The sequence below is a fragment of the Scleropages formosus genome, chromosome 15 (genome assembly GCF_900964775.1).
Source record: "Scleropages formosus chromosome 15, fSclFor1.1, whole genome shotgun sequence".
In the NCBI taxonomy this organism is placed as follows: domain Eukaryota; kingdom Metazoa; phylum Chordata; class Actinopteri; order Osteoglossiformes; family Osteoglossidae; genus Scleropages; species Scleropages formosus.
The window spans coordinates 2235575-2245608 of record NC_041820.1 but is presented as its reverse complement, the minus strand read 5'-3'; the positions used below and the strand labels follow the sequence as shown (position 1 = coordinate 2245608).

The 10034-nt window shown below is 49.5% G+C and overlaps 1 protein-coding gene across 1 annotated transcript; it reads right to left on the bottom strand.

Moving 5' to 3' along the window:
• Positions 1 to 1334: 1334 nt before the first annotated feature.
• Positions 1335 to 9037, bottom strand: LOC108923525 (lysosomal-associated transmembrane protein 4A). Its single transcript, XM_018734321.2, has 7 exons — positions 8775 to 9037; positions 5979 to 6099; positions 4542 to 4618; positions 3018 to 3140; positions 2744 to 2839; positions 2289 to 2387; positions 1335 to 2111 (listed from the first exon to the last, which is right to left on the bottom strand). Exons 1-7 carry the CDS (start codon positions 8898 to 8900, stop codon positions 2037 to 2039), a joined length of 717 nt encoding a protein of 238 aa, XP_018589837.1. The 5' UTR covers positions 8901 to 9037; the 3' UTR covers positions 1335 to 2036.
• Between the last annotated feature and the right edge of the window lie 997 nt (positions 9038 to 10034).

Below are 10034 nucleotides of genomic sequence, written 5' to 3'. Positions count from 1 at the left end.
ATCACTCGAGTAGGTGCATAAAACTCAGGATAGACGAATCCTGGTCACCTTCCTACCATTTTTTTACTTTTTAAGACCGCTTACAAAGTACGGTGCAAAGCGCGTGCCTATTTAGCGCCTTACGCAAAAAAATATTTATGATACAAATATAATAAATATATAAATATGAATGATATGAATAGAACAAGCTCCCTCCTGGTACGACGGATCGCCACGAGCTGAGTTCGCCCAGCAGGCGGCGCTCCAGAGCACCGTGAGCACAGCGGAGCGCAGCGGAGCGCAGCGGACGAGGGCGGATGAGAGCGCGCGCCTCCGCGCGGCCCCGGCGCTTCTCGAAAAGGGTCGCGTGAGGCCGAACGTGACCATTAATATTCCTAAGTGCGGAGACCAACAGTTCGGTAAACGGGATCAGATGTTGTCATGGCGACAGCTTTGCCCGGCGTAAAACAGGGTAAATCCACGTACCCGTGAAGTGAAACCAGCGTTACGCGGAAAACACAAATGAGACGCCAGTAAAGAGCTCCCAACGCGACCCCCACACACACGCGCGCACACGAGGGGAAGAGGTAATCCCACTGATGTGTTCTGTACGCTGACTTTATTCGTCACGAGTCCACTGACAGCCACCAGGTGGCACCAGGAGGAAACGCAACAGTGTCGCACTCGAGCACCAGCTTCTGTTTGAATCTAGAGCCCATGATGCTCATGGCACCGGTGAACTGAATGCTGCAGGAAGAATGTGTGTGTGTGTGCGCGCGCGCGCGCGAGAGAGAGAGAGGGACGCATTGAACGCTGACTGTGCACGAGGTCATTTCAGGAAGAGAAGAAAAGAAAAAAAAAAAAAAAGACCAATTGCTCTTTTTGTGCCTCATACGGGAGCAATCGAGCAGCTTCAGCTGATGGGACGATAGGCTCCAGGGCGCTCAACACAGGGAAGTGTTTCAGCCAGATTTAGGTCGCCCCACCGCGCGCGCGCGCACACACACTTCATATGAATGCTAGTCATACACTGCCGCAAGATCGATGAAAAGTTTCATACTAAAGTGCTACCGGTAAAGCCCACCAATGTGTGCGACGGGGGAGAAATACCTGCAGGTACTTAACCCAGAAGTGGTGTGGCAGGGAGGCAGCAATGATCAATACACTACTTTTATCACTGTTACTGTGTCCTGACATAAAATCCCCTCTAACAGTGTCAATCATTTAATATTCAGAGGCCCGGTACACACAGTAGGAGAAAAAAACACACACACACACACACACACACACACACACACACACACACACACACACACACACACACACACAGAGAGGGAGTCCACTCATGGACTTGTACAAAGTTCTAATGTTTATTGAAGCCATGTCCACAAAAATGAAAATTATGAACAGAGATACATGCACCCACTCATGGTACAATACCACTGCAACACCACACACTGCAGGCAGAACAGTGCACAGCTCCAAATGCCTCACAGCCACAGGCAGCAGGCATGTACGCACACACACAGCCCCCCCTCCCCCCCACACGCACACAGAAACAATAAGACAGGCTCCCCCACGATATCGCACGCTCATAAAATCTAAACACATCATTTAAAAAAACCAGCAAAGTTAGTAGTGTGGAAAAGCTCAAGGTGTGTGTGTGTGTGTGTGGAGGAGGACAGATTGTCTAAGAGGTTTCATTTAAATACCTATAAATATTCATCTGACAGGAAAGATTGTACTAAAAATAGAGTCATCAGCATTCCGGCAATGTTAATGATGCCAGCTTCTTCTTTCCAAGACAACAGGAGGAGTCAGAGCACAGAAACAGAAGAGCAGAAGCGCACTCTCAGTTTACTTTAGTTTCACCAGCTGCGACAGGGACGCATCAGGTACGGGGTAGCCCCGCCCACCCTGCTGGTCCCACCCATCCACTCGTTCAGGTGCAAGGCTGCAGAGTTCACAGGTGTCACTGGATGTCCTTGTCTCTACAAAGGAACTGCGAGGTTAAAAAGCAAGCTTGTTGCGACTATGTACAGGTGGGGGGAGGGGCTTCAAGCTGGCATGTAGGGAGGAGGCGGCTCCTTCTCGGGCATCTTCACGGCCATCTCGTAGGTGGGCAGGACGTACTGCGGGGGGGGGAGACAACGGAGACAGCTCACACACCGAGGACAGAGAGTGGAGCACCTTTTCTCATCGTAAAACAGCGTAAGGAATCAGAGCCGAGCTCCTCAGCGATGCAGCAATGACGAAACCCTCAGGTGCCACTTCACCACGAGCGTCTGTTGCGTGTGCGCGCGCACTACCTGCGGAGGGGCCTCGAAGGCAGGGTACACGGCGATCTCGGGGAGGTTCCTGCTGTTGATGTACTTGTAGCAGTTCCACACACAGCTGATGAGATAGGCCTGCAGAAACAGCGACTGGTTGGTCCCACACTCGCATCAGAGGCGTATTTTTTTTTTTTTTAATTAAAAATTATAACAGATTGTCATGCATGCAGAGATCTTAACATTAAACCATGCTCAGCATGGTTAAAAAAGAAAAAAAAAGCACTGTTCACTGCTGTAGGACACACTAATCCCATGTCTCTCACACACACACACACACACACACACAAGCTTTCCACGCTCGCGTTTAACACTCAGCAGTTCTCAGGTACGCAGTGCTGCCCTTTTTACAAACACCAGCAGGTCATCAGTTCACATTTTCACTGTGTCAGGTTGGGCTGCGTGTGTGTGTGTTGTGACGAAGGGAACCGCACCTTGAGGAAGATGAGGAAAGCGAAGAAGATGAGGACGATAAGCAGCAGACAGCTGGAGTCCAGTGACAGCAGGTTGTCCTTATACGGGAAGTCAGGCTGAGGACAGAAACACAAGGAGGTCTGAGGCCTGTCCAACAGGACCAGCGGAGCAGCAAGACAGGTGGTGAAGAGAATTCAAGAACATCACAAAACAAGTGGGCAGGAATGCCAGCGTATTCGCTGCTTCCCAGGTATCCATCTTCAAACACAGGGACACACAGAAACACACACTCACCAGCTGGTCCAGATAGTCCTTGATGCGAGGCAGGTAGGTGAGGGAGCTGATGGCGACCAGGCAACCGAGAGCAAAGTCAAACAGCTGGTAGCAGAAGAAAGGAATGAGCCAGCCGTCCCGATGCTGCAGAGAGGAACACACGTTAAAATTCACAGCACTTCTGACAAGGAAACACACCTATAGGAGGCTGCACCTTAGCATCTGTGGGGTGGAGGCAACTTTCCAGGAGAGGACACACAGCAACTAGGGACACTGCACATGTGCTGAAGCCTGTCACTAACGCGTGTACAGCATGGGTGAGAAAGCAGGGAGACGCCAAAGAGATGCCAGCAGTACGTTTTCAAAAAACATGTATGAACCAGACACACAGAAGCATGCACACGCACACACTGCGCTTACAGGGGTCATAACTCCAGCAGGCACACTACAAAAGACATGGCCACTCTAGGTTTTATGCCCTACTACGGCCTACATGTGCAGACCAAACCACCTCCCACCTGGCCAACAGGTCACTTCCTGTGCTTGCTGTTGGACAGAAACACACCGGGGTTGAAAACTTTCATTCAGGATGTCACACACTGGGACACTCAGAGTGACCTTGCAGACAGTCCCCATTCCCCTGTGTCCACGAGCCTTTCTGACCCAAACTGAAGGAGGGTGCAGCTCGAAGCAGCCTTCTGGGCTCATTATCTTATGGAAAAGCAGGAAGTGCAGGCAGCCACCGGTAACCGTAACGAGCGGAGATTTCCGATGCAACGGTCGCACAAACTCACCCACCCAGCCAGCCACCCGCTCGCTCGCTCAGTCTCACCGCAGTATAGATTTGCCCTTATCAAGGTTAACCCTGCTTACACTCATTATTCCAGCCAGGTCTGCTTTCTCACGCACAAAAATGTTTTCATTTCATTTCAAAACAAAGAAGCAAAACACGATGCTTTCAACACTTCAAGTTTGCGAAAATCTGACACTCCACTCCGTATGCCCGAACTGGCAAAGCCCTCGAACCCAGAGCACTGAGTGACATGCAGCAGTTGTACTGCTCATTGAGAGCATCAAGTCATTCTACTAAAAACACCCCACGGAGACCGGAAATTCAACACAACGGGTCCAATGGAAATTAAGTGAGAGACCGGTAATACGTTGGACATGGCGAGGACCCAAACGCAAGAAACAAGGACAACGAGGAAGGAAACGTCACTCTGTCCCTCCATTCTTTGCGTTTGCACATTTTCTTAACCACAGCAAGCCTTCATGTGCAGCATCTCGAGCAGTACAAAGCCTGCTATTTATAGGCTGTAGTTAAAAAAAGCCTCTTGTCTAGAACAAAGATTCATCCATTAGCATCTCGAAGTCAAAACGCTCTGCAGTAGTCTAGCTGGGCAGACAGGAAGTGGATGTTTAAGAATCCTGAGCTGTTGGACAGAGTTGTCTGAGGGACCATTGGCAACAGTCCACCAAAACTAGGTCTCCAGAGACAGGAGCGGCAATAACGATTTTTATTTATTTTAAATGCATGGAACTTACCGTGATGGCACCGTACACCATCATGGCACTGATCGTGAACATGAGCAGGGAGATGGCGAAGCCCACACAGGCGTTTTCTGGGACGAAACAAAGAAGAACACAGAGGGCATTAGTGTGGAGGGTTTGCAGAAGGAAACGACCGCAGAGGTTTCAGTTTAAAGTCACCTAACCCCCCACGTCAACAAGAGTTAATAACTCAGTTTTGGGTCAGTTAACAATAACCAGCACAACAAACTCTACGATGGCACTGAGTCACAAAGCTTCATATCCAGATTACCAGATTACCAAAGACAACAAAACAGCCAGAAAACAAACACTAATAAAGGCATGCCAACTTAAAAGGAAGAGGAAAAGATGATCTAGGCTGGAAAAAAAAAAAAAATAAAATTTCAATCTAAACTCCAAAATACCACCCACGTTCTGTCCCCTCCTGTGCCTTTACACCCAGCTGGTGCCCATCTACATTTCCCAACAAGTCCATTAATTGACCAGAACCAACCGAGTCCTGTTCATTAATTGTTCAGTCCATTAAATCAGACCATTCATTCATCTGTGACCGAACAGCATCCAGGGAAAGCGCAACTCATCCCGTGGTTACTCTGCCTGGCCTTTCAGCAGCAAATCCCTGGTGGGGGATTGTGGGATTTCTTCCTGCAGAGAGGCTAACGGTCATGTGACGGTATAATGAAATGGCTGCTGTCGGCATCGACTGACTGCACCACAGACTCCCACGGGCCTCTTCTCATCTAAACGGGCCAGACATGACCGCTGGTGCCAACTGTCATGTGTAAAAACACCACAAAAAGTACATCCTTAAACTCCACCTGCAGTCAGTCTCTCTCTCACACACAATCTCGTCAGAGAACATTGATGCAGATGACGGCTTTTCCGTTTCATTTATAGCACAATTAAACTACATCTAACCAAGCCGACACCTCCTTAACATGAGGACAGCTGTAAAGAAATCCTGCTGGTGCAGCAAGGCAAGGGTGCAGGGTGATCTTCCAATCAGAGGCTTACGTGACCCCATCCAGGCTGCCATTGGAGCACATCCAAGGGGACAAGGAGAAAAAAAAAAAAAAAAAAAAAAAACCCTCAATTTATTATTAAAATAATAATTTACAATAGAATAGGGATTGAAAAAGGCTAACCCATTTCAAACCACACACCCAGAGGTTCACACCCCCTCTGGGATTAGCCAAATCTCTGCACAAAGCCACTTCCTTGTTTTCCCTGCTTTAAAAACAAAACCATTTCCGGCTCAAAGCGGTCAAGGAGGAAATACGTTCATTTGGGGGGGGGGGACACCCTACTCAGCAAAGGGACAGCCTAATCCAACATCGCCAGGTTGAACACTTTGAACCCAATTTTTTTTTGGCTTTGCAAAGGCAGGGAGCACTTTTCTGTCTCGGGACAAGATGATGATGATCCACATACCTGCCATTCTGTCGGAGGCAAAGTAATGCTCGATGACTTCGTACTGAAGGTCCACAGTGGGCACGTTGTCTGGGTGGGTCACGGCCACCGTCAACAAGATGCCCATCAACAGGTTCACTACCTGTGCAAGGTGGGTGGAGGAGGAAAAGGAGCAGGCAGAGGAAAAAGGAATGTTAGTGACACTGGTGGTTCAAGGACCCTTCTTAACCAAAACATCTCACCAAGATTGTTTAAAAATCCCCTTTTACTTCACACTCTGCTTCTGTTTTTCCATTAAAAGTTTAACCGAGGCCATTAATCTTAAGCGGCACCCAAACAACCACTCGACGATTCACGAAAGCACATTAGTCCTTTAGCTGCGTAAACTCCTGGTGAGGCACGGGCTCCACGCAACCTGTCGGTGCCGCACTTCACGCGTTCCGCACCCCGGGATCGAAGCAACCCGAGCCCACCAAACAGTTGAGGTGACCTCAGCTCTGTGACCGGTAGAGACATGAGTCACAGTTCCAGGGCAGCCATACAGCCCATTTCACTGCTGGCACAAGGAGACCGCACCCCATGGCGAGGTGACGTCAATTCAGCTGTGGGTTTTACCAAATATGGTTCGTCTTCTACCGAACTCCAAACAACATGTGGCAAATACTTTTCCGTACACTGAATACATGTAAAAAAAAAAAAAAAATAAAATTGACATGTCAACACTGAGCTCACGTGGAAAGTAAACAAGTCCTGCTTAAAATACAAGAACGTTATTGTTTACATTTAATAATTTAGCTGATGCTTTCCACTAAAGCAGTTACAACTATTAATTGCAAGCTTACAATTATTTACCCATTTATACAGCTGTGTAATTTTACTAGCACGAATTCGGGCGAGCGCCGTGCTCATGGGTGGGTACTACAGCCGGAGGCGAGGATCAAACCCGCAACCTTCGGATCCAGAGGCAGCAACTTTGACCACTGCGCTACCAGCTGTTCCATGTTACGAATCAAATTGCGTAATTGTTTCAGTTAAAAAGTTCACCTCGCTGTCCTTCTGAAAAAATATTTTCCATTTGTCACAAGCTGGAAATGAGGCTCCCTTAAAAGCTCTTTGGTTCATACTGAGGGAACGTGAGAAACTCCACAGCTCACAATCAAAGCTGCTTAAATTCATAACAACACCCAAGCAGAGCGAAGCGCTGAATCAGCAGCATGCGGTTCAGGGTGAATGCGGCAGCCATGGCGGCATAAAGGGCTCACATTGTGAACCGCCCAGGCTGAACACACAAAGGACTGCGAGTCGCCCCAACTCCACCATGCGGGGGAGATGTGGTCACGTCCCAGCCCGTTAAATAGGACTCGGCGGGTGTGTAAAGCGGCTGAAGCGCAGCAATCAAAAATATGTTATTTAATACTCGCAAACAACCGGTGGCATTTTCTATGTTCCTCGGGACACCAATCTCAGATACAGGTACCTTCCACATTCCACAAATCGAAACATACGAGCGACATGCTGACTGTACTGACACGTTACCCTTAAATAAAACTCAGGTGTCTCAAGGAGCTTGTTCCACACTTTTCCATCCATTCATCCATCCATCCATAAATAACGACTTGTCCGAGCTGAAGCGGCCCAGAGCCACAGGGTCCAGTATGCGGCAAGGCCAGAGACCAGTGGCAATTTTGTGTCACCAAGTCACCTAAAACACATGCCTGGACTGTGGGCGGAAAACAGAGCACCTAGAGGAAGCCCACACAACACAGGGAGAACATGATGGAAACTTCAAAGACTCAAATCCATGCTCAACCCACAGAAGGGGAGCAGTGACCACCAGCGCTACCTGCTGCGCCACCACCCTGTGCTCGTGCTTCAGGAAAGCAGCACGCAGACGAGTACAAGTGTGCGCAGAACAGGAGTCAGCAGCGCACCGAGCTCCCCCTGAGCATTCTGCTGCGTAACCATGGAGACAGCGATGGAACGCCGCAGTACCGTCCATCCATCGCCAGCGACCTTGACTTGTTTCAGCGCTCAGTCACTGCGCTGTTCGTGTCTCGGGCACGAGCAGCGCGTCACCACCCCGCTGGAGAGGAGGCAGACAAGGCACAAACCCAACGTTGAACGGCTGCCATGGGAGACCGGCTTATTTCCTGCTCCCGTCCGTCAGACACGTCACAGACGCGCTCGAACCGCGCGGGCCGCGTGACGTCATTCTGCGCGTTGGGCGCCACGGACCAAACGCGCATGCGCAGCGTGCGATTCGAACCCTCGTCCGTTTAACGCACGAGTTCGTACGTCAAAATATGAACGAGAAACAATAAAGAGACAGTGGAACAGAATGACGCACACGCGAGTTACCGAAGACCAACACTGTGCTCTAGTTTAAAAACAGTCAGTGTTAGTACATACAACTAGTCTAGTCTAGTGGTAGTAGTGATGGTGAACAGCCGCCAGAATGAGATCGTCGAAACAACAACAACAACAACAACACACACACACACACACACTCTCTCTCAGATCTCTGACTGTGCGCACGACTTCTGCGTCCGAACACACACCGCTGGAGAACAACAAGTCACACACCAGCACCAGCAGAAGCTCTAACTAAACTAACCAGCCAAGTTTAGTCACTTCAGTGCAGCCACTGACTGAGCCAGTACCCGGGCCGTGACGTCATGGTCACCGCGAGCTGCTCAAAAACCTTCTTCTAATCTATTCCTCGTGCACTCGGTGGCGGACACTCGTCGGACTCGGCGCCCCGTCGCTGAGGAACTCTCCAGAAGGCGGCGGGAAAGCGCGGCGGCGCGCGCTCCGTACCATGTACCAGGTGCCCAGGATGATGGTGCCCGTGCGGACATGGCAGCAGCCGCAGCAGCGCGTGCTGTAGAAGCGCTCGCGACTCGGCTTGAGGCGCGTGTGGTCCTCCATCGGGGGCAGAAACATGGTGCGCTGGAGCGCGTGCGAACGGCCGAAGGTTACGAAGAACAAACCGTCCCGAAACGGACCGACGAACAGCCTCGCGCCCGTTAACTCTCCTCGCGACTGACGTAGTGCAGTCAGAGTGACGCTTGACTGGCTGACAGACGGTGCGCTCAGCCAGTAGACGAGGGAGGATTGGAGGGGCGGGAAACAAGGAGCACTGATTGACAGGGGTCCGAACGAATCAAGGCGCTCGCCCCCAAATGGGGTGGTGCGTGTTTACCGCTGGCACGTGACGGGTGTGTTGGCGTAAGATGGCGAGTGAAAGGGGAGTGAAAGCGGAGTGAGCGAGAGGGACGAGCAGCAGATCCGCTTCGTCCAGCCCACAGAGCGCCATCGTGTTTCTGCAGATAAATTGTTACAGCTTTAAAAATGATAACACCGTGTAACCCATCCAGTGACCCCCACGACTGACTTTTACTCCAACGTGATAATGAAACAAAATAAAAACAAAGTTAAAATAACGCACAATTTTAATTTATACTGCCGATGAAAGGAACTACACACGCTTAAAGAAGCTAGCTGGCTTACAAGCAGTTTTGCAAGACGTACATGTTTGTACATCACTTTCAGCTGAAAGGGTTTGACTTTCCTCAGTTCAACGTGTTCGGACAAGAACAATGTTGTCAAAACACTCCTAGTGTTTTTCTTACACTGTATACCAACTGTTCTCAGAAACTGAAACAAACTGCATACATCCAATTCATTTCACCTACTCTACGTGTGTCGCTTTTTCCACTGAAGCGTATTTGTTCTGGGACGCATGTCTGAAAAGAGGTTGACACCGAACGCCTGGCTTTGACTCTTGATCCCTAACCCTAACTCTAAACCCTATGCATAAACCATAGATCAAAACTCTAAACCCTATCCCAAACCCTAACCCTATCACTAAACCCTAACCCTAAATCCTATCCCTAAACCATAACCTTAAACCTAACCCTAAACGATAACCCTAAACCCTAACCCCAAACCCTAGACCATAACTCTAAACCCTAACGGAATAATAAAAGACTAATAAAAGACCAGAGTATTGCAGTAGTACTGTGTTTGCTTTGAGAAGAGCACCATTCACCACTTCTCTCACCGGGACCTGAAAAG